This window comes from Mustela lutreola, chromosome 6, assembly GCF_030435805.1.
Source record: "Mustela lutreola isolate mMusLut2 chromosome 6, mMusLut2.pri, whole genome shotgun sequence".
In the NCBI taxonomy this organism is placed as follows: Eukaryota; Metazoa; Chordata; class Mammalia; order Carnivora; family Mustelidae; genus Mustela; species Mustela lutreola.
In genome coordinates this window covers 113,171,029-113,198,628 of record NC_081295.1, presented here as the reverse complement: position 1 = coordinate 113,198,628, position 27,600 = coordinate 113,171,029, and the positions used below count along the sequence as shown (strand labels likewise).

The 27,600-nt window shown below is 38.7% G+C and overlaps 1 protein-coding gene across 1 annotated transcript; it reads right to left on the bottom strand.

Moving 5' to 3' along the window:
• Positions 1 to 4,994: 4,994 nt before the first annotated feature.
• SDHAF4 (succinate dehydrogenase complex assembly factor 4) lies at positions 4,995 to 27,600 on the bottom strand. The gene is made up of 3 exons (XM_059178390.1): positions 27,369 to 27,600; positions 14,058 to 14,207; positions 4,995 to 5,456 (listed from the first exon to the last, which is right to left on the bottom strand). The coding sequence occupies exons 1-3, from the start codon at positions 27,583 to 27,585 to the stop codon at positions 5,347 to 5,349; spliced, it is 477 nt and encodes a 158-aa protein (XP_059034373.1). The 5' UTR covers positions 27,586 to 27,600; the 3' UTR covers positions 4,995 to 5,346.

Sequence of the window (27,600 nt, the reverse complement as noted above, 5' to 3'; positions counted from 1 at the left end):
AAAGGCAGGGGGCATTCTAGTCAGCATGAATCTATCTGTCTAAAATTAGGAAATAAAAAGATTGTTCTGCCCAGTTGAAACATTTATTATGTAGGTATATAATGGCAGAGGGTCACATAATCAAGGGTTTGGGTTTGATATGGGCCAATCCACTCAGAAGTTTGACATTTCTAACCAGCCGAAAATGAGAGGATGCCATCAAAATAAAATCCATGTAAGCTTTTTTTAAAAAAAATAAGGGATTCACCTGAGTCATTGACTTAGGGATGAGAGAGAATATGAGATCTTCTGTTAAACCAAAGAATCCAAACATTATGTATCTCTAAAGTTGAAGATGCCTACTTGAGTACAGTGACCTCTAGGCTAGGAAATGTACAATGTTTTAAGATAATGGTTATGGGGGAGGGGCAGCGTCTGGGTGGATCAGTCCTTAAATATCTGCCTTCAGCTCAGGTCATGATCCCAAGGTCCTGGGATAGAGGCCCACTTTGGGCTCCCTGCTCAGTGGGAAGCCTGCTTCTCCCTCTCCAACTCCCCTTGCTTGTGTTCCCTCTTTCCTTGTGTCTCTCTTCTCAAATAAATAAATAAAATCTTAAAAAAAACCTAATGATTACAGGGGTGCCTGGGTGGCTTCGTTGGTTAAGCCTTCTGCTCAAGTCACAATCTCAGGGTACTGGGATGGAGCCCCACATCGGGCTCTGCTCAATAGGGAGTCTGCTTCTCTCTCTGCCTCTCCCCTGGACTTGTGCTCTCTCTCTCGCAAATAAATAAAATTTAAAAAAAAAAAAAGAGAGAGAGACAATGTGTACAGTCTAGTCTATAACGTGTTTAAAAATTCAGATTTTTCCGAAGGGGCTAAGACAGCCCTGCAAGGACATTTCCCTAGTTTTCTTCCTTGCATGTTTTCAGCTTCCACTGTTCTAAGTTGCTTCTAAAAGTTCCTTTGTTTGATTTTCATCTCCTCCTCACACCTGCATCAACAAAAATCTCCCTTCTCAATCTGTGCGTGATTCCTTTTTACTAGCAACAGCTAATTAGGAGTACTTGCAGTTTCAAGGCTTTAGAAAAGATTCCACTTGCTACGACCAAGTTAGAAATGCGGGCCTATATATATCTAGACTGTATTTTAAATGAATATGGGCTGTTTCTGAATTTTAAGCAACTTTCACATAACTAATGTTCGTATTCAATAACCAAGGCTATGTAAGTGGCATAAAAAGAAATTACAGGCTCAGATGTCCAATCTTTAGGGAAGGATTCTTCAAATGAGCAGGAATAGACAGACATTCAATGTGTTTTAGGGACCATTCAAACGTTTTTACAGGCCTACATTACATTTTACATGTCTTGCACTTTGATGCCCCAATAAAGCTGATTCCCAACTAGTTTTCTCAGATGACAATGGTCAACAAGTAACATCTGACCAAAATCTTTTGAATGCCATCTCCACATCTGGTAAGTTCCCCAGTGTGGAGCCTCTCAAACCCACACAGAATTCGATGAAAGTACATGTCCTATCCTCCGTTGGGATATGCAGGCATCTGACTTCAGTGTCCAACCACATAGGACAATGATGCAGACACAGGTTAGATGAGGGACGGAAAGCTACCAAGTCTTTGTCAGTGTGGTTGGCAGCAGCGTCCGGGACTCGGGCTTCTCCAGTGGCGGCTGTGGCAAGTTCTTGTAGGGGAGAGGGGCAGCCAACTAGGATTTTGGGGAGAAGCTCTTTTCTCCAGCCAGCGCTGGTGTGTGGTTCTGAAATTTGGGCTTAGAGGCTCAGCCAGTTCTGCTTGCCCTTCCAAACAGTCTGCATTTAGCACCCTCCTTTCTTAGATCAGCTTAGCAGTTCTTGAAGTGTGTGGTCCAAGGGCTCTGGGGGTCCCCAAGACCTTTCAGGGGACCTGTGAGATCCTCCCTTTTCTAACTTCAGATCTGTGTGAAGCCAGGTTTTTTCTTCAATATACCTCAATCAAAACAGTATCATGGGGCGCCTAGTGGCTAAGTCTGTTAAGCATCTGCCTTCATCTCAGGTCATGATCCTAGGAGCCCCAAGTGAGGCTCTCTGCTCAGCGGAGAGCCTGCTTCTCCCTCTCCCTGCCACTCTGCCTGTTTGTGCTCTCTTTCTCTTTCTCTCTGTCAAATAAATAAATAAAATCTTAAAAAAAAAAAAAAAAGTCCACTGCCACTCTTATCTTATACTTATAAAAATTACTACCCTGTTCTGAAAGTATCATTAAAATTGCTGATACATCATTAACAACTACTGTTACTAAGTTTATTCATTGTTAAGTCATACTATTCATCCAATGAACTGGCTCTTCAAGTTTAGTAATAGGTCACAGTAACTGAATTCAAAATAAGAAAAATGCTGAACATATTTCAATTCTACCCAAACATCTAAAATGTACAAGGTTCCATGGTACAAGCCTTCTCCATAAATGCACAACCTATAATTTCTCAGAAATCCCCAAGCAATGTAAAATTTAAGTGGTTAGGACCATGACTGTACTAGAAAAAGCCACAAGCTTTGGTATATGAGTCTGTCTATAAGTTCTTTCATAAGTTGTTCTTTTAAAACTACATGTGTTAGTTTGGGTTCTCCGAGAAACAAATGCTAAAGTGGGATTAAATGTGAAAGAGATTTGCTGGGGAAACATTTTGAACTATAAAGGAGGAAAGTAGGCAGAGTCTGACACCTGTGATGGGGAGAGAGAGGAAAGGGGGACTGGTGTAAGAAGTCTTAGGCAGCCGACAGTCGACAGTCGTAAGAAAGTACTGGGCAGGCTAACGGGGAGTCCTTGAGCCAAGCGTGAATGGGCCAACACACTCATTCACTGGCTGGGAACAGCCTGGGGGAAGTGGGGCCTCAGCAGGAACGCAGGGGCGGATCCCATGGGGCAGCAGTTGGGGTTCTCAGTCAACCCTGCTTCCCATACAAGGAAATGTGAGTGGTGCATTTCCACTACTGCTACATCATCTTTTGGAGGTCTTCAGGCTTTTTTCGTTTATGTTCGATGGACATAAAGACCATAAATGTTTTCATGCCACCGAATTGTACCTATGTATTTGACGGCTGTCATGAAACACGTTACTATTAACCGATTAAGGATTCTCTTAATACAACATTCCAGTTGTTACATATTTTGTATTAGTTTTTGAAGTATCTAAGTTGTCTCTCCTGTATCACAAACCACACACACAGTTGAAACTATACAAAATAATTTGAAGTAAGTACTTCTGGAACATTAACCTAATAAAAACTTTCACTAATGTGGGCTAACTGAACGATGACTAATTGACAGAATGTTTTTAAAGGAATGTGGTTATTACTCAGCAGCATACACAGTAACTGCCATTAGAAGGACATATGTTGACTGAGAGAACGAGAACCGATACAAAGACCGAATGACTAGGCCCAATTACCACACCACTTAGTTTGTTTCTGAGGAGAATACACTTTTAAGAAAGTTTATATTCTTCACATAAATTGCCTACAATCTACAATATTCTCAAGTAATATTGTACTTTAAGTCATATCACAGTTTTTAGTAGCAATAGTTGGTCATTTTATACATGACTAAAAAAAACAAATTCTCATGAGAATCCTTTTTAAGATTTTTAGAAATTGAATATTGAATGAATCAAATGAGAGAAAATTCCTCAAACTCACATTTTTATACAACCCCCTCCACTGCTTATACAAGCGAGCTACGATTAGGCCAGTGACTGGCTCTGTGCTGTTGCATCTGTTCCCTGACTGCTCTACCCCTCCTTCCTCTAGCAGTTTTCTTTAGGGCTCAGTAGACATCACAATCTATATTCGTTCATTGTCACTATACAGAATAAGCTGTGTATAAAAATCCCTGAATACAATGACTACATGGCCATTCTTTGCTTTGTTCCGGTCATCAATTCAGTTGAATAATTTAGGAACAAAAATAAATATTGTTTTAGAAAAAAAAAACATTGTCAGCCCACTGCATTGTCTTCTACAGACCCTGCAAACCCTTTCTTCCTAGGTAATTTAAGTGTAGCCTGGGGGCTGAAGGTTCAGTCTCTGGGACTGAGTAAAGCCAGAGGATAGGATGCCTTAGGCGATTTGTTTCCAAGTCTTCCTTCATTCCACAGCTGTAAACTGGATATGACTTTTTCATGACCCAGTTATCCAAAGGCCACAACAGAAAAGCTTTTGAGTCATCAAAACTGACTAAGCTGGCCCATTTCATCCTCTGCTTTGTATCTAAATTTTATTGACCCTCTGTATCTAAATTTTATGTTTAACAAACTAGTATGTATTCAGCTCAGTCCATTCATGCAAAAAAATCACTAATTTTCCAACTAATGATTTTTAATGCTATATTCATATAAAACAATTTCAGTTCAAGTATTCCAAACTTGGTTTCTTAATATTTCCCCACAGAGTCCCCTAGAGACTTGGAAAAATACATTTAAAATTGAAGGACAGGGCGCCTGGGTGGCTCAGTGGGTTAAGCCGCTGCCTTCGGCTCAGGTCATGGTCTCGGGGTCCTGGGATCGAGTCCCGCATCGGGCTCTCTGCTCAGCAGGGGGCCTGCTTCCCTCTCTCTCTGTCTCTGCCGGCCTCTCTGCCTACTTGTGATCTCTGTCTGTCAAATAAATAAATAAAATCTTTAAAAAAAAAAATAAAAATAAAATAAAATTGAAGGACAGCTACACTTACAGTGAGAGCTATGTGCTATGCACTGTTCCAAGTGGTTTACGTGTACTTACTCATTTAAATATCTTCCCACTACCCTATGAGGTAGGACTAGTATTAATTTCAATTTATACATGAAGATAACTGAGGTATAGAGAAGTTAAATAACTTTCCCAAGATCACATGGCTAATAAGTAGCAGAGCCAGGATCTGAACCAAGTAATCTGGTCTGAGTTAGATTTTCTGTTGTTACTATGGCCTTACCAAACTATAATGTATTATTTAACTCACACATAAAAAGTCACTGTTACCTAGCATGTGGCAATAAAAATCATTAAAACTTGTTTTATTTACATTTGCATTTTGTAAGCAGCTGATAAAACTGAAATGTGATGAAATGAGTTTGCAGCTCTAACCATCATTTATATATTCCAATTTACTTAAAGTAACAATGTGCTAATACAGAACTATTTCCCCTTTCTTACTTTTTTTTTTTTTAAATTACCCTTCTTTACTTTATAGCAGCATATTTTCTTTCAAGGCATTATTTATGTTTTTAAACACATTATAGAAACTAAATGACTTAAAGGATATACAGAAAGCAAACAAGTGGAAATAAATTCGGATCTACATATTCAGAAAAAGATAGTGAAGTTAGTAATATATGTGTCTTAAAAATCAATACAGCGTCCTTTTCGTTCCCAATCTCCGTATCGGGTAGGTTCTGGGCCTCTGGGTCCACCTTTTTCTTTGGTAACAGGATTAACATCATCTGGGAATTCTAAAGAAAGACAGAAGAAGATGCAAAAACTGTAGTCAACAGAGATGAGAAAGGCATTCTGGCCAATTTTGAAGACAGGATTACAGGAGATACCACTGACTAGGTTATTGCTATGCAGTCTTTTAAATGAACTGTAACCTTTTTCCCAAGTTTGAGAAATCACTTCAGGATACAACTGTCATATTCAATAGACCTTATCACCTACATTAATTACTTAGAATTCTTGGAATGTTCTCAGGCCCCAATGTGGGGAGTTAGCTGCATATATGCTGATGGATTGTAAGAGAAGGAAAGGAATGCAGGGAATATAGAGTACAAATCCATACTGTTTGAAAGGTCTTGAAACAAAATTATTTTGGCTCAGCGCCTCAGTTTTCTTATCAGTAAAATGGGTACAACAATTGTACCTGATTTAGCCTGTAAAGGATTTAGCTCAGTGCTGGCTACATAAGAATGCTCAATTAATTTTAGCTATGAGAACTCTTGTGTTTCTTCATAGGGTTTTGGCTTCAGCAAGTAGTTGGCTGATACTGCCGTTTATGGATATAACAGATATTACTATTAATACTGTGTGTTCATAATAGGACCATCCATCTTGAGTCAGGCCTACTTTTGAGCACTTTATTCACAGTAACTCATTTTGTCCTCATGATAGTCCTACGGGACAGGAACAAATATGGTCTCCATTTTACAGATGAGGAAAATGAGGCACAAAGAGGTTCAGAAAGGTTCTCCTAGTCACATCGCTACTACTGTGGTAAAACAGAATTTGAATGCAGACATTCTGGTTGCAGTCTTGTTCTCAGCCCATAAACTACTGCTCTGTATATGGGAAGAACGGAAGAAGAATCAGCTATTAGAAAACCCCAATTCTTAAGCTGTTGTCTCTTTAGAAAGCTAAATGAACATTGCCAAAATCATGTAGTCCTGCTCTAGGAAAAAGAAAATAGAAAATTTACCTTGAAAACTTTCAAATACTTATCTATTTTTAAAATTCCTTCTCCACTATGAATAATCTCTTCCCCACCTATCACTCTGTTTTCTAAAACACTCCATCCTTGGACTTCTCTGAAAGCCTCAAAGGGAAGCTCTTCTGTCTCCCATATCTCCAGGGTTCGCTGAATGCCTTAGTCAGCTTGGGCTGCCATAACAAACTGCCACAGACTGACCGGCTTCAACAACAGAAGTTAACTTTCTTCTATCTGGAGGCTATGAGTCTGAGATCAGGATGCCAGCATGGCTGGGTTCTGGTGAAGACTATCTTCCTGGCTTACAGATGGCATTGTGTCCTCTCAAGGCATAAGAGAAAGACAGCGAGCTCTCCAGTGTCTTTTGGTATGAGAGCACGAATTCCATCATGAGGCCCCAGTCTCATGACCTCATTTAAACCCAATTATTTCTCAAAGGCCCCATCTCCAAATACCACCACTTTGGGGGTTAGGGCTTTGAAATGGAGTTCAGGGAGACACAATTCAGTCCACAGCACGAGGGAAGAAAATGTCAAGACCTTCCTGTGCCTCACTGCTACTTCCAGCTTCTTATCTCCCACCAAACCTCTATAGCTTTTCCTCTTTTGAATTCTACACCATTCACTTGTCCAACACTTTGCTCCAATCTGGTAATAAAGACTTTTTGTTTTCTTGGATAGGATCAACACTTGGTTCACAGCTTCACGTCTCCCCATTATCCTTCCTATCAATACTCATACCAGTAACCTCACATACTGGGAACACAGAGGTCCTTGTCCTCTTTCCTAGTGATTCTCATGTCCACTTACGTTATCTGCATTGATTTCATTATCTCCTGAATATGTTCTCTCTCCAAGTCCCACAGCCTTGAGTTTTCTTCTTTCCGACCAAACTTCTATGGAGGCTTTTCACCTCATGTTTCTTTAACCTAATTTTCACCCTCATAATAACCTGCAGTTTTCTGAAACTTTTTACTCTCGCTAGTACCACCCTGAGTCATGCTGAGTCACATTCTAGACTAATACAAGCGTTTTCTAACTCATCTGTTTTCTGACTCTCATGATGTCAGCCTAATCTGCTGAGAAGGATGAATTAATCTTTATAAAACAGAATCCCTCCTCCACATCACATTAAGTGAAATAAGCCAGACACAAAAGACTATGTACTATATGATTTCATTTATATAAAATCCTAGGAAATGACAGAGAACAGATTCACTGTTGCCAGAGGGATGGGGAAATGAGACTAATTATAAAGAGGCACTAGGGGCTCCTTGTGGGATGGAATCGTTGTATACTTTGTGTTGGTTACATGACGATAAACACTGTTAAAATTCACCAACGTGTTTACTTAAAATGGGTGAATTTTATTATACACAGATTATACTTTAGTAAAGCTGATTAAAATAATCTCCATTCAAAAACATTCAGAGCTTTCCTCACTGTCCACTGCATAAAGCCCATATGCTATAACCTGGTACCTCAGGCCCTCTCAGTTTGAGCCGTATCTACCTCTCTAGCTTTAGATTTTATTAATCCACTATGTACACTCTATGCTGCAGCCAGAAGGCCCACTGGCCGTGTCTCACAGGTACCATGTTCCCTAGCCTCTTTCTCTCTGACCACACCTTTCTTTCTTGAAACATGTTCCTACCACTCCTTAACTACTTGTGATTTTATTGTACCTTTATATCCCAGCTCAAATGTTATCTCTTTTCTCTTTTTTTCTGAACTTCTTTGCACATCTCTTAAGCTGGTTATCACACAACATCCTGTTCACAGTTATTTTTGTATCTCATTTTCCTCATTCACCTTTGCATCAAACAGCATACTCAGCTGCAAACAATCTTCCTTTATTATCTTAATAATGAAGCCTACTCTCTGCAAAGGGACAACCTATATACTTTTCTTAGAACAACGTATATACCAGAAGCAGGGAGACAAGCCTAGAAGGAAGGAAACAGAAAGAGGACAGACCAACAGAACCACAGATGCTTGAATTTGGGCTTTTTTGATAGGACAGATAAGAGGAGAGGAGTTTGACAAATGTTAAGAAGGTGGTACCAACAAGACTAGGAGCCAGGACACAGGAGGAAGCAGGAGTGAAGAACTATCTGCAGATTTCTGAATCTCTGCTTCTGGTAGGTAGAAGGTAGAAGAGCTTAAAAAAGAGTTCAGGAAGAAATGGAATAGGAGGAGAACTGGACAAAGCATAACCAAAACCAAGACAGGAGATTTCCAGAAGCAGTGGTTAACAATGCTGAAGCTTGTGGGCAGTTCCTATAAAATGGGGATTGAAAAGCATTTGCTGGGTTTGGTGATATTTACTAGACCAGCTTCGAAGAGAAGAGATGGTATGTTCAAAATACATTTCAGCAACTCAAAAGTTACAATGAATACCTAGCATTGTGTCAAACAGATGATTATCTTTTGAAATGTATTTTTTCCGGGGTGACTGAGCGGCTCAGTGGGTTAAATTCTCTGCCTTCGGCTCAGGTCATGATCCCAGGGTACAGGGATTGAGCCCTGCATTGGGCTCTCTGCTCATCAGGGAGGCTGCTTCCTCCTCTCTCTCTGCCTGCCTCTCTGCCTACCTGTGATCTCTGTCTGTCAAATAAATAAATAAAATCTTTAAAAAAATGTATTTTTCTTTTTTATTGTATTAAATGTATACAATAATTATCATTTTAACCATTTGTAAGTATACAGTTCAGTGGCAATAACTACATTCTCAATGGTCTGTAACCACTGTACTACACTCCAAAGTTTTTCATCATCCTCAATGTAAACTCTGTACCCATTAAGCAAAAACCTTTCCTTTCCCCCCACCCCAGACTTTGATAACCACTATTGTACCTTGTTTCTATGAATTTGCCTACCCTAGGTACCTAATTTGAGTGGAATCATATATTTGTCCCTCTGTCTAGCTTATTTTACATAACCATAATGTTTTCAAGGTCCATCCATACTGTAGGAATCAAAATGCCATTCCTTTTTCGGACTGAATAGTATTCCACATACCACATTTTGTTTATCCATTTATCTATGGATGGACATCTGAGCTGTTTCTTTTGGCTACCATGAATGAAGCTGCTAGGAACAAAGGTATACAGATACCTGCTAAAGTCCCTGCTTTCCATTGTTTTGGATATATACCTAGAATTGTTGGGGTCTATAGCTGACTTTTTCTGAAAATTGCCAAACTGTTTCCCATAGTAGTTGCATCACTTTATGTTCCTGCCAGAAACACAGGGGTTCCAATTTCTCCACATTGTTGTCATCACTTGTTTTCTGGTTTTTCTTAAATTGTAGCCATCTTAGTTGGTGTGAAGTGGTATCTCATCCTGTGATGTAGAGAATGTGATGTTGAGCACATTTTCAAGTGCATGTTAGTCATTTGTATATCTTATTTGGAGAAATGTATATTCAAGTCATTTGTCCATTTTTGAATTGAGTTGTTTTTGTGGAGTTGTAGGAGTTTCTACTTATTCTCAGTATTTTTGTCAAGATACATGCTCTACAAATATTTTCCACAATTCCATAGGTTAACTTTTCACTTTCTTGATAATATCCTTTGATACTATCTTTTGATATAAAATTTATTAATTTTAATAATGTCCAATTTATATATTTTTGTATTTGCTGTCTATGCTTTTGGTGTCATGACCATGAAACTGCTTTCAAAATTAGTATCATGATTTTCCGCCAATGTTTTCATCTAAGAATTTCATAGTTTTATCTCTTAATTTAAGGGTTTTAACATATTTAATTTTTAAACATGGTATAAGGTAAGGATCCAATTTCATACTTTTGCATGTGGACTTCAGGTGTTCCCAGCACCACGTATAGAAAAGACTGTCTTTTCCCCCACTGAATGATCTTGCAACCTTCTCAAAAGCCAACTGAGTTTACTTCTGGGATTGCTACTTTTGTTTATGATGTTTTAATGAAAAATTTCCTCTTAGATTTTTGTGCTTGGCTAAAACTATGAAAGAAAATTTTACCTTAGATTATGCTTCTTAAAAGTCTCCATCATTTTGGCTGATTGACTTAGTTTTCAGATTGGCCTTAGTAAAGTCTAAGCTTTAACTTAGCTATAACTAAAGCTATAATTTAAGCTTTAATGAAAGCTATAAACTGAAATATTTAACTGAATGAACAAAAAGAAAAGTTTTTATGTTTTGAAGAGGTCCAGATAAAAGGTCCCTGTATCCTCTGTTGATATCTTCTTGCCTAGGATGCTTCACTACATAGATGGGTTAACTCTCAGGAGACAAGCAGGGCAGCCCATCTCCCAAAATTTCAAACTGGTATGTTTATGTTTATGCAATTTAAAACATTATTTTTTGACTAGGTAATACTTGCACATGTTTCACAATTCAAAGATAGCAAAGAGTACAGAATGAAAATAAGTAGCACTTTAAAAAACAGAGCTGTAAGACATGAGTCAGATTTTGTATATGTTAAATGCAAAACAATATTTAGTCTCTCACCACACCACCCTCAAAAAAGTTCTTCTTTCTCCAAACTTCCCCTTCTCTTTCTCCAACCACATGGCTATGGTGAGGATAACCACCTTCATCTGTGACCCTCCCCACTGGCCACTCTGATTTAGCTCTAGACACTTGATCCAAGCTTGGCCAACGAACTCTCTTCTTAAGAAATCTGGAATTAGGAGTATCTAGGTGGCTCAGCTGGTTGAGCAACCAGCTCTTGCCTTTGGCTCAGGTTGAGATCTCAGGGTCCTGGGATCTAGCCCTGCCTCAGGCTCTGCGCTCAGCAGGAAGTCTGTTCAAGATTCACTTCCTCTCCTTCCCCTACCCCCACCCCACCCTCAGGCTTTGCTCTCAGATAAATAAATAAGTAAATCTTTAAAAAAAAAAAAAAAAGAATTTTGGAATTAGAAAATAACAATTGTTAATTTTGGTCTAGTTGTTCTATTGACCTGAGTAACAGCTAGGAGTAGTTCCTTTGCCCATTGGACTTGGAAGGGAGTCTGATGACAGAAAATGATGTAGAGAAGTGACCAGGGACAAGAGGAGGGAGAATATCCTGCTTTCCATACAGTGTTTAGTCCCAAGGTTCATCTTTCTTCAAAGCCTAGCAGCATCACTGCCTTGGGGTATTCCACCTGTGTACCTTGTAGTCCAGCGACAACCTGTACTACCTTTTGTTTGAGTCTACTCAAGTGGTTATCAAGTTATTTGCAATGAAACAGGTCTCAAGTCGTATACTTCATAATGTGAATAATGGGCTATAATAAATAAAACAGCCAATCACTGTGAGCGGCTTGGAAATTATTATTTTTAAAAAAGATTTATTTATTTATATATTTGTTGCGGGGAGAGGGAGCACAGGCAGGGGGAGTGGCAGGCAGAGGCAGAAGTAGGCTCCCTGCTGAGCAGGGACCCCCAATGCAGGGCTTGATCCCAGGACCCTGGGATCATGACCTGAGCTAAAGGCAGATGCTTAACCAACTGAGCCACCCAGGCGTCCCCTGGAAATTATTCTTTTAAACCTACACTTTCTTTTAAACTATTCTTTTAAATCTAGTGATGGTGAATATGGTTAATTTATTCATTGTGAAATATGCCTTCTTATGTTAATAAAGAATTATAAACAACATATTTCATCCTATTTTCCTCAATAACTAAAATATCTTCTATGACACTTCAAAAATTACGAGATATGGGGCGCCTGGGTGGCTCAGTGGGTTAAGCCGCTGCCTTCAGCTCAGGTCATAATCTCAGGGTCCTGGGATCGAGTCCCGCATCGGGCTCTCTGCTCAGCAGGGAGCCTGCTTCCCTTGCTCTCTTCCTGCCTCTCCATCTACTTGTGATTTCTCTCTGTCAAATAAATAAATAAAATCTTAAAAAAAAAATTACGAGATGCTTTACCATACAGTCATACCTCATCTTACTGTGCTTCACAGATACCATGGGTTTTTTTTGTTTTTTGTTTTCAAATTGTGCAGGCAAAGGAAAAGTTCTTGAAAGAAATGAAAAGTGCTACTTCAGTGAATACAAGTGATAAGAAAGGCAACAGTCTTATTGCTGATATGGAGAAAGAAGACATCTCCGTAACATCACCCGTGCTGATGGAGAAGCTGCCGCATGTTCTCCAGAAGATCTAGCTGAGATAAGAAATGAGGGTGGCTCACTGAACAATGAATTTTTAGTGTAGACAAAATAGCCTTCTACAGGAAAATGATGCCTTCTAGGACTTTCATAGCTAGAGAAGAGAAGTTATTGCCTGGCTTCGAAGCTTCAAAGAACAGGCTAACTCTCCTATTAGGGGCTAATGCAGCTGGTGACTTTAAGTAGAAGCCAGTGCTCATTTGCCATTCCCTAAATCCTGGGACACTTAAGAATTACGCTAAATCTACGCTGCCTGTGCTCTGTAAGTAGAGCAACAAAGCCTGGATGACAGCACATCTGCCCATAACATGGTTTACTTGGTATTTTAAGCCCACTGATGAGACCTATGGCTCAGAAAAAAAGATTCCTTTCAAAATATGACTGCTCATTGATGGTGTACCGCATCCACCAAGGGCTCTGATGGAGATGTTCGGTGAGAATGTTGTTTTCATGCCTGCTTAACACAGCATCCATTCTGCAGCCCGTGGATCAAGGAGTCATTCTACTTTCAAGTCTTATTATTTAAGGAATACATTTTGTAAGGCTGCAGCTGTCATAGGTAATGGTTCCTCTGATGGATTCAAAGTAAACTGAAAACCTTCTGGAAAGGAGGCACCATTTTGATGCCGTGAAGAACACGTGTGATTCATGGGAAGAGTTCAAAATATGACCATTAAAAGGAGTTTGGAAGAAGTTGATTCCAACCCACATGAATGCCTTTGAGGAGAGAAGCTCAGGACTTCTGTGGAGGAAGTGCCTGCAGATGTGGTGGAAAGAGCAAGAGAACTAGAACTAGAAGTGGAGCCTGAAGATGGGACCAAACTGCTGCAATCTCTTGATCAAACTTGAACAGAGGAGTTGCTTCTTATGGACGAGTGAAGAGAGTGGTTTTGTGAGATGGACTCTACTCCTGGTGAAGATGCTGGGAAGACTGTTCAGATGACAATAAACGGTACAGAGTATCACACAAACTTAGCTGACAAAGAAGTGGCAAGGTTTGAGATGACTGACCCCAATTTTGAAAGAAGTTCTACTGTGGGTAAAATGCTACCAAACAGCATCTCGTGGTACAGAGGAATCTTCCGTGAAAGGAATAAATCAATGTGCCAAACTTCACTATTGACTTGTTTTAGGAAATTGTTATAGCAAGTATCACCCTAGTCAGTTGGTAGCCATTAGCGCTGTGGCAAGTCCCTCCACCAGAAAAACATTAGGACTCACTGAAAGCGCAGATGATAGTATTATTTAGCAATAAAGTGTTTTTAAGTTAAATTTTATATACATATATATACACACACACACACACACACATACATACATATGTATTTTAGACACAGTGCTATTGCACACTTTACAGTCTGCAGTACAGTGTAAACATAACTTTAATACATACTGGGAAGTCAAAAAAGTTATCTGACTTGCTTTACCACCACATTTGCTTTATTGCAGTGATCTAGAACCAAACATGTAATATCTGTGAGGTACGCCCATACTCACTTGTCAGTGGTTCTTTCTCTAAATTAGAATCTTCTGGTGCATCAAAACGACCTTCTGGTAACTTTGGCTTCTTAAGAGATTGTTTGATAGGTTTGGATTTTTCTCCTTGAGAACTCATTTTCCTCACAGAATGACATGAGAGGGGTGATCCTGGAGAGTGGAGACAGTGAAAAATTAGAAGCTGTTCTTTTATTCTACTTTAAAAAGTTAACATTTATTTGTTTTTTATTAATTTGTTTTATTTGTTTATTTATTTGTTTTGTTTGTACAAAAGGACATACAATGAAAATTCTTTCCTCTATCTTTTAAACAGCTATTTCCCTTTCTCAGAGGCAACCAATATTATCAGTTTAAAAAGAAGAACTTTAAAATGAATTAACCATTATCAAAATTGTAAAAACTTATATATATGAAATACTGATTCCTGTGTGAAGCACAGGAATTTCTAAGTAACAGAAATAAGATATGAAGCGTTAACTAAGTATACAAAGTTTTAATGACAATATTTACTATTTAAATTACAAGAGACTGTATTTAGTATTCTTATATTTGAATCCTAATCATGATTCTATTTCCCTGCCAATTAAACATTTAAAAATGTACTAGGCATTTACAGCATAAAAATGAGATCACTTCTCCATCGGTCATATGGAGAAAGCTAAACTTTCTAAACTGCTATGAAAGTTATCCAACCCTTGTTAAGATCATGTTCAGTGAGTACAAAACCATCCTGAAAAAATGACTTCGGGGGTGGGTTTTGAACTTCCTAAAGGAATGGCTTCAGAGGCCGACAGAGTTGGGGACCAGTTCTAGTTACACCCCTGTGGTAAGCAGAATAATGGCTTTCAAAGATGATTGGAATCTCACACTCAGAAACTATAAAGAGGTGAGGTCCCATGGTAAAGAATTTAGGTAGCAGTCTGAATTGAGGCTGCTAATCATATGATCTTAGACTAGAGCAACTACCCTGGACTATCTGTGTGGGTCCACTGTAGTCACAAGAATCCTTAAAGGGGAAGAGACAATTGGAAGAGAGAACCAGAAGGACGTCAGCATAAGACAGCCGTAATGGTCACTGCCGGCTTTGAAGATAGAGGAAAGGAACTTCAGCAGCCTTGAGAAGTTGGAAAGGGAAGAAAGAGATTGTCCCCCTAGAGCATCCAGAACACAGTCTGAACACTTTGATGTCAGTCCAGAGATTTCTCACCCACTTCAGACTTCTCACCTCCCACTAGGTTTGTGACAACTGGTTATAGCAGCAGCAGGAAACTAATGCAGTTTTAGTTGTTCGACCTTTGGTCAAGTGACTTACCCTTCCTACATCTGTTTCCTCCCTTCTAAATTAAAGGTAACAGTACCTATCTCATGAGTTACTAAATAAATTAAACAAGACAATTCATGCAAAGCTTTTACCATCGTGACAAATTTTATCTAATATTATCATTACAGTATTATCTGGAAGCTCCCGGTAGCATTACAAATAATGAGAATTTTCTTTTATTATATGTATTTTATTCATATTATAGCTATCATGACATCACCTTACCATCTGCTTTAAAAAATTATATATAGGGGTTCCTGGCTAGCTCAGTCAGTTATGACTACTGATCTTGGGGTTGTGATTTCAAGCCCCATGCTGGGTGCACGAATTACTTAAAAACAATTATATATATACAAACAGCCATACATACACACACAAATATATATATATATATATATATATATATGCATATAAATATTTGCATATATATATATCTTTCTCTCTTTTTATATGTACATACCCTCCACAGCCAACTTGAAATTTATGTAAGACTTGTTTGTAAGAGTACATAAAGTTAACATTACATACAAACTGTATTAACAATTTTGAAATAGTGGCTGTTCATTTGCATATCTACTGCATATAGCTCAGGGAGTAGCAAAATTATTGTTTGAATGACCAGTTAGAATACAAACAATCATTCTCCCACAGATCCAAGAGCCCACAAAACACAAGGATTAAAAAAATACACAACTGAATGTTTTTTTTTTTTTTTTTTTTTTTTAAAGATTTTATTTATTTATTTGAGAGAGAGACAGTGAGAGAGAACATGAGCGAGGAGAAGGTCAGAGGGAGAAGCAGACTCCCCATGGAGCTGGGAGCCTGATGTGGGACTCGATCCCGGGACTCCAGGATCATGACCTGAGCCGAAGGCAGTCGTCCAACCAACTGAGCCACCCAGGCGCCCTACTGAATGTTTTAATAAAGCTATGACAATGATCTGCAGAATTAATACAGTTTTCTCCCAACTACATGGTCACTTATATAAAATACTACATATTTGTGACATTAATTGGCTGAGAAAAACTGTGGATCAACAAAAATTTCTATGCACTTAAAATAAAAACATTTATTTATTAAAAATTTTTACTTATTGATTTAGAGTACAGACCATTTTGCCTTCAAACTCCCACTCCATTATCTAAGGACATACTGAATTTTTTATTATGTCCTCATAGTAATATTTAAACATATATGAAAAGGCTAAAGAGGAAAACCTGCAACAATATCTTATAAGGCAGCATTTACTTTTATTTAAGAAATGGAAAATATAGAAATATGAGCTTCTGATTATATTAATATATTTCATACAACAAGCTGATCTTGGCTTATTGTGACTATTTAAAAAATACTATATTGAAGATTTGGGGGAATATAAACCATGCTCAATTGAAAGATATTTCCAGTCCAAATCACAGGATTTTTGTTAGTCACTTCTTATCTAAAATATAGGATTCTTTAGAATGTGACATCAATATAACCCAATTTAGGAAGTTTAGCCAACTTCCATAATAGAAACTTCTGTTCATTATCTAATGTCCAACTATGTATCCATCAACAAATCCATCACAAATTTATAAAGTATGAAAGGCGGTTTCTAAGTCATCATAATTCCTTAATAATTAATATAGATATATGGAAAGTATTTTAATAGTTATAAATTAGATTCTAAATGTGGACATATTTTTCATCTATTCTGGCTAATGACTAGATTCTGCATCTGGTAACAAAGCAAGTCTGTCTTCCTGTACATCAAATAACTTACTTTGAAGCCTAAAAATCAGCCAAGTATTTATTTAACTACCAGTAACCACCTGCTACTGTGCACTCAGACTCTACTCAATACAATAAATTAGCACTTTCTGTTTTAGGCTTGGTTGTTTTGCAAATCAAAAAAAATATCTTAATTCAATGCTTGAAATGATATTCAGTGTAAAAATTAATCTTGGTATGTTCCAAATCTGCAGAAATTCCTAAGCATTTGCACAAAATTATAAAAAAGGCACAAAATAGTCTTGACTACCAATTATAATGCAGACATAATCTGAAGCTAAAAATTTTGCCTCTGAAATGATACAGATGTACTAAATGTAACTAATACAAGTAATAAACATGGGTTAGATGCCTCCTATGTGTCAGGCTCTGTACTAGGGGCTGAAAACATGACACCTCATTAAACCTCACAATAATCCAATGGGGCAGGTCTAACGGTCTTTATAGTAATTGTGATCAGTTTGAACAAAATTATTTTCTGAAAAAGTGACATTAGGTAGATGTGGTGGAAGCTGCCTACTGTCTCAAGTAGCTTCTTTTCCCTTCTTCCATTCAGTTCTAAGATTCCCACTCCCATCTCATTCGCTATTAAGCTAAGCACCGGGCCACTTGCTTAGAGAAGACATTTCCCAGCATTCCTGCAGCCAAGCAGCCACATGTCCAAGTGGTGACCAATGGGTTGTGACTGGAAGTGAAGCGTGCAAATTCTGGGTTGCCCCACTTCTGCAAAAAGCTGATTGCCCTGGATGTCTTTTCCCACTTCTTTGGGTTATAATACAGACATGGCAGTGACCCAGCTTCAACCATGCAGATGCAGACAAAACCCAGGGGAGGGGATACGTAAAATATTTAATAACTTGTATGATATAGACAGTGCCCATTCAGAACCTATGTCCAACCATTCAGAACATAGGTTGTAAATAACAAGTAAAATTCAACTATTGTACATGGGGCTGATCAGCGGCCCTGGCCTACAGACGGTGTAGCAACAAGATGGAAAGAACAATGATCCCCGAATTACCTGTCAAAGCAGAGTTGTCCTGCCTGTCCCATCAGCAGAACTGTTACAGCAGCTTGGCCCTTTCCTTCAGTAATACCATGGACAAGTTAAAAAAAAAAAAAAAAAAAAACTGGCAAACTAAGGGCAAAGGGCACTAGAATCACACATGGGTTGCAATGCCAGTCTTCCTACTTTTAGCAATGTGACTGACCCTAAGATGGTTCCTGAACCTCACTGGGTCTGTATCCTCCCCAGAACCAGGATATTTCTACTTGTCCTGCAGCCTAGCTCAGAGAAAGGGAGTAAGGTGTATGTCTCCATTGAGCCTAACCGTAGGATACAGAAGTCAATGTGCAAAAGGGTTTTTGATTAAGAAGCGGAATATGAGTGTACTGTGGGAAAAGAGAGAGGAGCAGCAAAGGAGAAGTTTGAGAACTAGTCTGTAGATCTGGTCTTGAGTACTTCTTCTTCTTCTTCTTTTTTTTTTTTTTTTTTTTTTAAGATTTTTTATTTATTTATTTGACAGAGAGAGAAAGAGAGAGAGAGAGAGAGATCACAAGTAGGCAGAGAGGCAGGAAAAGAGAGGGGGAAGCAGGCTCACTGCTGAGCAGAGAGCCTGATGCGGGACTCAATCCCAGGACCCTGAGATCATGACCAGAGACGAAGGCAGAGGCTTAACCCGCTGAGCCACCCAGGCGCCCCTGGTCTTCTGAAGAAACTTTATCTTAGAAAAAAAGGTTACAAGGAAAAGCTAAAAGACCAATTTTCTTAAAGGACTCTGAGACCATAGTGGCCTAAACAGAATTATTTTTGTAGACAGGTTAACAGTGTAACAGACTGGGGAGGAGGAGAATTCCTCTCATTTCTGTATCATACAAGATAAGACGGGACATTGTGCTCTTTGGTACCCACATGCTTTAGAGCTTTGGAATCAAGTCCGTGCACAGCCACCGGGCAGGGGTGAAGGCAGTAAGGCACATACAAGTAGCTTGAAGGGCGGACAGCGAGAGAAAAGGGTCTATTGGATCATAAGGCATAGCAAAGACGTGAAGGGGAGGCCCAGCGCCACTCCTATGGATTCTGCCTATCAAATACAGGTACTAAGCAACAGTAATTACAGCTGACCCTTGTACAACACAGGTCTGAACTGTACAAGTCCACTTATACGTGTACTTTTCACAGCAGAGTACTATAAATGTATTTTCTTTTCCTTATGACTTTTTAAAATAACGTTTATTTTCTCTATCCGTTACTGTAAGAATACAACATATAATATATATAATACACAAAATATGTGTTAATCAACTGTTCATGTTATCACAAGGCTTCCACTCAATAGTAAGCTATCAGTAGTTAAGTTCTGGGGTAGTCAAAAGTTATACGTGGATTTTTTATGGTGCAGGGGATCAGCCACTAACCCCTACAGTGCGCAAAAGTTAGCTGGATGTTAATATTTGTATTACATTGTGGCCTTTAGCATGCTTCTGACTATCTTGACTGCATGGGCAATAGCTGACAAAATTAAAGCAAAAATCATCCTTTCAGAAACAAGGAAATCACCACCATAAAGCCCATGTCATCTTCTTCAAGGGGTGGTTTGGCCTTATCCAAAGACTATTTAAGGGACACCAGGGTGGCTCAAGTCGTTAAGCATTTCACTTCAGCTCAGGTTATCAGGATCCTGTGATCGAGCCCCACATCGGGCTCCCTGCTCAGCAAGGAGCCTGCTTCTCCCTCTCCCCCTGCACCCCTGCTTGTGTTCCCTCTCTCACTGTCTCTCTCTGTGTCTCAAATAAATAAATAAAATCTTGGGGCGCCTGGGTGGCTCACTGGGTTAAGGCCTCTGCCTTCGGCTTGGGTCATGATCTCAGGGTCCTGGGATCAAGCTCCACATCAGGCTCTCTGCTCAGTGGGGAGCCTGCTTCCTCCTCTCTCTCTGCCTCTCTGCCTACTTGTGATCTCTGTCTGTCAAATAAATAAATAAAATCTTTAAAAAAAATAAAATCTTCAAATAAAAAGGTCTCTTTAGAACTCTTTACAAGCACATTACAAACAAGATAACCTTCTGAAAGAATAATAAGCAAAGGAAAAAAGACTGATTGAAAACAAAAGACAAACAACAAGCAAGCTTTCACAACTTCTGTTTCTGGCAATCTGATAAATTAGAGATGCCTAAAAACCTATCGCTATAAGACACTTAAAAAGGTTGAAAAAACACACAAATATTTCTTAATCAAAGATCCTTTAAGAAAGTATAAAACGATAAACCAACAAAGCTATTCAGTGAGGTCACCAAACACTTAAACCACTACCTATCCTATGTCTTTCCCACCTACAGCTGGGGCCCAGAGCTCCCAGAGCAGCAGGGAGAGGAGTCTTCTGGGCCTGAGCCGAACAAAAGCCTGCTAGAGGCCAGGACCCCGGGAGGCTCAGCACTCAGAAGAGAAATTGAGCCTGAAGATTTTGATGTGCATATAAAATACTTGGAGGATCTTGTTAAAATGCAGACTCTGAGCAGGTCTGAGTGAGGTCTCAGATTCTGCATTTTAACAAACTCCAGGTGATGTTCATGCTGCTGGTCAAAAGAGCAAGGAACTAGAAGCAAACTTCCAGCTAATGAAGACAACAGTCAAGGAGGGAAGAGTATCCATCTCAACCTTGATTCCGAGCAGAAATGAAAAAAAAAGAAGCCCTTACAGAAATTTTGAAACTACTGGCTGACCACACTATGTTTATGCCTGATTACACACTATCAGCATGGTCCAAAAATGCCCAAGGGGAGCATCTTATATAAAGTGGACCCAAGTCAAGGTGAAGTGCTCCCGACACACCACCCTCTGCAGAAGCAAATCTTCTGTGGAGAAATACCCTCTCAACTCATGTCTCATGCAAGTCTCAAGAGAGAATACCAGTAAAATTTGAGGAAACAAGCCATCACAAGCAAGAGTTAGTGAAATCAACCAATAGGACCAGACCATAAAGATGTGACATACTGACATCACTGAAATCAGAATGTAACTATTTAATGTGTTCAAGGGGGAAAAAGGCCAAAAGGGAGAAATAAGTAAAAGACTAAGAAAGGCCAACTTAAAACACAAAGAAATTTAGGAATGTAACAGTTTAAATTTAAAGCTCAATAAAAGGGCTAAATAGAACAGATAAAGTTGAGAAGAGAATCTGTGATCTAGAATTAAGTTCTGAAGAAGTTATGCAGGAAAAAGCATAGAGACAAAGATGAAAGTAACCAAAGAGAAGTTCAAACTTATAGAGGATAAAATGAGAAGGTCTAACAAATGTTTGTTTAATTATAATTCCACAAGGAGATAGTGAAAATACCATGAGAGGTAAAACAGACAGAAATCTTCAGATACACGAAGCACAAAGATGCCAAATTAAAGGGAAAAAAGTACATCTGGACACAATATAAAATGAACAACCCCAACAAGGAAGCCAGATCAATAGAAGATCTAAGAAGCAGCCAGATAAAAGATTACTAATGAAGGAAAAAACTGGACAGATAACTTCTCCATAGCCATAATAAAAGCCAGAAGATAGAGCTATGACAAAATGATACACCCACTGAAACTACCTTTCAAAAGCACAAAGTTAAAGAAACCAGATTTTCAGATTAAAAATAAGACCTATATCAAAAGAACATGAAGAACCTTTACCACAAAAGACAGTCATGAATGGGACTGCTAAGCAATGTACTTTAAGAAAATGATCCCAGAGGTGCCTGGGTGGCTCGGTGGGTTAAAGCCTCTGCTTTTGGCTCAGGTCATGATCCCAGGGTCTTGGGATCAAGCCCCGAGTCGGGCTCTCTGCTCAGCGGGGAGCTGGCTTCCTCTTCTCTCTCTCTCTTCCTGCCTCTCTGCCTACTTGTGATCTCTGTCAAATAAATAAATAAATAAATAAATAAATAAAAAAGAAAACGATCCCAAAAGTAAAGTGAGATAAGAACAAAGAGATAAAAAGGAGATAAGAACAGAGAGAAAATGAAAGTTTTATTTATTGATTATATAAAACCATAATAACTGTGATGTCATGTTATCAATACCACAATACCATCCCAACATATACATGAGAACACACACATATACACACCTAAAAGGCTGAACAAAGATAATAATTCAAAGCATTTTTACACTTTGCACTGTTTAGGAGAAGGTGTTCACTTCAGATTTCCTTAAGTATGCATTTAGATTTCATGGGTAACCAATAAAAGGTAATGTATATCTTCCAAACCAGCAGAGAAAAAAAAAATGGAAGAAAATATTTAATTTAAACTAAGTATGACAAATAGAAGGTGTAAAAATATGTTAGAAATAAAGCCAATTATATCAATAATTATGACTTACAAATGATCTGAACTCTCCAGTTAAATAGGTATAGACTGTCAGATTCCAAAAAACAAAATAAAACAAACAAAATCCAGCCAACATGTTGTTCATGTAAGAAGCTCCATTAATTACCATGCATGTTTCTTAAAAGAAAATAAAAAAACAACAAACACACATAAAAGCAAAAGATCAATGTTAGGAACTGAAGATTTGAGTCCCCTTCACCACCCTCATTTATATACTGAAATTCTAACCCCTAATGTGGTGATATTAGAAGGTGGGGCTCCTTTGAAGTAATTAGGTGATGAGGGTGGAGCCCTCATGAACAAGATTAGTGCCCTTTGAAGAAGAAATATGAGAGCCTTCTGTGGCTTTCTGCTCTCTGGCACATGAGGAGACAATGAGAGGACAGCCATCTGCAAACCAGGAAGCAGGCTCTCACCAGAGACCAGATGTGTGGCACCTTGATCTCAGGCTTCCCAGCCTCCAGAACTGTTTGGTATTAAAGCACCCAGTCAATGGTAATTTGCTATTATAGCCCAAACCAAGCCATGAGGTGCACCGTTTCCATATTTTTAGTTTTGTTTTAAAGAGAGACAAACAGAAAATGGAAAGAAAATAACCAGAGAGAAGAAAATGATAACATAAGTAAAAGACTTACAAGTGAGAGAATCAACAAAAGCAAGAGTTGGTTCCCTTAAAAGATTAAAACTGCTGTGAAGTCTTTGATTAGGCTAATAAGAAAAAAACAAAAGAAGGCGAAATAAAGAATATGAAGAGAAGAGACTACATAATTATATATGAGAGCAAACATTTTTCAAAAAAAGGGAACTTTATGCTTATGCCTATATAATGAAAGCGTAAAAAATGAACAATTTTCTAGAAAAACTTAACTTATCAAAGCTGACTGAATGCAGTAACCATTAAAGAAATTAAACCAGTAATTTAAAATATTCCATCAGTGCTTATAGTTTTATACTTGAGTTATACCAAACCCTCTAAGAATGAGTAATTTTTTTAAACAAAACATAACAAGGAAGAGAAAAGGGCGGTAAGACTCTTGAATTCACTGTATGAGGCTAGAATAACTTAAGCTTCAAAACCAGAAAACGAAACTGCAAAAGAGGAAAATTACAGGCCAATTTCTTCTTCTTCTTCTTGCTCTTGTTCTTTTTTTTTTTTTTTTAAAGATTTTATTTATTTTTTTGACAGAGAGAGAGCACAGAGAGACAGAGGGGAGCAGCAGGCAGAGGGAAAAGCAGGCTCCCTGATGATCAGGGAGCCTGATGTGAGGTTCGATCCCAGGACCCTGGTGATTCCAGGGTCTGAGCCAGAGGCAGATGCTTAACTGACTGAACCACCCAGGTGCCCCAATAGGCCAATTTCTAAACAAAATATTAGCATACCAAATCCAACATCATATTAAAAATATAATCATCATGATCAATTACAGTATCTTCTAGGAATGCTAGAGTATTTAGCATTAGAAAAATCTACAATTCACCAACTCACCAGATTTAAAGGAGAAAAATGATATAATCACCCCAAGAAGAGGAAGAAAAATGAATTCAGTAAATTTCAAGGTTTATTCAGTCTTAAAAACCAAACAAATACATAAAAAACAATAAAAACCCTTTGGACACAGCATAGGGCTTCATTAACTTGATAAAGGCACATCTACAGCTAATATGACATTTGAAATATGAATGCATTCCCTTTACAATTACAAACAAGATATCATCACTTCTAGATAACATGTTATTAGAAATCTGAACAAGACAGAAAAACAAGAGAAAAGAAAAAGATATGTTAGAAAGTGAGAAACTAGATTTTTAATACTTGCCCTTAATATGACTGCCTACATAGCAAATACCCTCCCCACCTAGCTACGATAAATTATTTAAATTAATAACCTAATTTAGCTGGGTTATACGATACAAAAGCAACAAATAAGTAAATTATGTTTCTATACATAAGCAGCAATCACAAAATGACAATTCAAAAAAATATTGAGCAGTGTTAGTCAAATCACAGGGACTTTTTTTTTTTTTTTTTTTTTTTAAGAATTTGATATGGAGGGGTGCCTGGGTGGCTCAGTGGGTTAAGCCGCTGCCTTCGGCTCAGGTCATGATCTCAGGGTCCTGGGATTGAGTCCCGCATTGGCCTCTCTGCTCAGCAGGGAGCCTGCTTCCTCCTCTCTCTCTCTCTCTGCCTGCCTCTCTGCTTACTTGTAATCTCTGTCTGTCAAATAAAATAAATAAAATCTTTAAAAAAAATTAAAAAAAAGAAATTGATATGGAAAGCAGATACCTAAGAATTGCCAAGGCACTTCTGAAAAACAAAATGGGAGGATTTGCCCTATTACATAATCAAAATTTATTACAAAGTTGGAACCCCTGGGTGGCTCAGTCAGTTAAGTGTCTGCCTTCAGCTCAGGTCAGGATCCCAGGACCCTGGGATCAAGTCCAGCATTGGGCTCCTTGCTCGGGGGAGAGCCTGCTTCTCCCTCCTCGTGCAGCTCTCCCTGCTTGTGCTTGCTCTCTCTCTGACAAATAAAATCTTTAGGAAAAAAAAGATTTATTTCAAAGGTATGGTTATTAAGACAGGTGATTTCAGCACAGGAATAGACAAATAGATCTATGGAACTGAAAATGGAGCCAAGAAATAAATCCATGCCTATATGTTTATGAGAACTTGATTGAAGAGAGTTGGCATTATATCAGGGAAGAAAAGGCCCAATATAGGGACCTGGGACAACAGATTACTGACATGGAAAATAACTGAAACTGATTCCCTGCCTCACATCATACACAAAAATCAGTCCTGACAGAATAAAGGCTTATATATAAAAAGCAAAACTACAGACCTTTGCAAAGAAAATACAGAGTAACTGACTTTAGGGTAGGAAAGGCTTTTTTAGACAAGATCACAAAGCACTGACAATAAACAAAAGGATCAAGACATGATTACAATTATGATTATGTGTTCCTCAAAAGACACCTTTCTTTAAAAAAAAAAGACACCTTTCTTCTGAAGCTGTGTGATTATACATGCAGCTCTGTTATTTTATTCTGCTATTATATATGATTTAAAAAAAAAAAAAAACAACAAACCCATGATGGTGTAACAAAAACAGCCCCCAAACTGGGCTATTTGCCACTTACACAACTCAAAAAGGTTTAGTATTGAGTATTAGTAAAGTACAGAATATTAGTAAAGAACATTAGTAAAGAATATTAGTAAAGAATATAAATAAGAAAGACAAACAATCCATTAAGAAAATGAGGAAATTTCACCCCCCAAAAAGCTAATAAATATTTGAAAAGATGCTCAACATCTTTAATTAGAGAAGTTAAAAGAGTTAAGTAATTTAGCTAGGATAGTGGATATAAAATCCCGAAGCAAAAATACCATTTCAACACCCTATTCAGACAAAAATGAAGTTTTCTGATAATTAGCAAATGTTGACAAGTATGTGGAACAACAAGAACTGATGTTTCTGCTGGTAGGTACGTAATTGCCAGTAGGAATGGAAATGCCTTTACTACTTGGCATCGTATTATAAAATGGAAAAGGCCTATACCATATGTTCCAGGAATTCCACTCCTTGCATTAGAGCATCCATAACAAGAATGTGTAGAGGCAACCCTGGTGTTTCCAGAATTACCCAAATGTCCACTGGGAAGAAGAATGGAAAAACTGTATGATACATTCTCGCAAATGCATGATTAACTACAACCTCACACATCAATATAGATGCATCTCAAAGTATAGTGTCAGTTGAAAAACGCAAGCAAAATAAATACAAATGGTAAGAAGTCATTTCTATGAAGACCAAAACCATATAAAGAAACAACTCCAATGGGAAGAAGCACACAGGAGCTCTTGGTAAGAGAAATATTCTGTTTCTTAAATTGGAAAATTAGTTCATAAATGTAAGTTCTGCTTTATAACTTAAACGTGTTATATACATTTTTGGTATCAAACACTTCATTCTTGTTAACAAGTGAGAAGGGACGGTGAATGAACACACAACAAAATTTACAGTCACTACTTTGGAGTTTGGATAAAGTGGGACTTTCACTTTATTATTCACTCCTGGACCATTTATAATGTTTACAATTTACAAGTAATACGTTTGGGGAGAAATGATTACAAAAAACAAACTGTATAGAAATCTGGGGCCCATTACTAGGAGAGGCAGTAGTTTTGTTTCCAACTTAACACAATTTCTCCAGAATGTCCTCAATTAGAACTAAGTTTAGCATACTCTGTGGGTTACGTTTAAAATACTGAGAAAGCTTTCCAACAAAAATGGGTTTAAAACGGTTCGTTTTTACTGAAAACATGCATACTTGCTTTGTATTAACAATTCTTGACTTTATCTCATTTTTATTACACTAATCTGCTACTCTGGCCCACCTCTGCACTTTTCCAATTTTTTAATACTGCAAACTGCCACAAATCCTTTTTGATGTAAATTAAATAAGTAAATGATGGGTCTCGTTCCCCAAGGGCCGTCTTTTCCATTTCATTTCACGAGCACCGAAGAGCAGTGCGCGCTGAGGGCTCCCAAGTAAACAGCCCCGAAGGTGTTGCTGCCCTTCCTGACCAGTGACCGGAAGGAAGCGGGTGCCCAGGCTGGAAGGGCTTGGGTGCGGTGATCTAGCCCTAGTCCCACCCCTGAGATCCGGGATGGAGAAGGGACCTGACCAGGACCAAGACGTGGGTGGCCGAGCCGAAAAAGAGCAGCTCTGTAGCCCCCGGCGCCTTCAGAAGCCCGGGACACACGCGACTTCCCTGAGGGAGGACTTTCTCGCGGCACCGGGGCCTCGTGACCCCGCCCGCGACTTCGGCCCCGGGGCCGGGCGTCTTACTTGCCGCTCTCCACGCGGTGGCCGGAACGCAGCCGAGCAACCGAACCAGCCTCGAAACAGACATGGTGCCAAATCCCGCAGCGTCCCCGTGGGTCCAAGCAAGGAGGCGGGGAGCCAGCGGAGCCGACCGAAGTCCACCCCGGAGGAGGGGCGGAGCTCTCGGAAGGTGCGGCCTGCTTGTGATTGGGCGGGGTCTGCTTGTGATTGGGCGGGGCATGCGTCTGGACGGGTG

Excerpts from the sequence above, each read along its gene's own strand:
- SDHAF4 (XM_059178390.1), bottom strand. The coding sequence starts at position 27,585 with ATGCCCCGCCCAATCACAAGCAGACCCCGCCCAATCACAAGCAGGCCG. Across the intron at positions 14,208-27,368 it reads CACCGCGTGGAGAGCGGCAA|GATCACCCCTCTCATGTCAT; the intron begins GTAAGACGCCCG and ends TCCACTCTCCAG. Across the intron at positions 5,457-14,057 it reads AGAGAAAGAACCACTGACAA|AATTCCCAGATGATGTTAAT; the intron begins GTGAGTATGGGC and ends GTCTTTCTTTAG.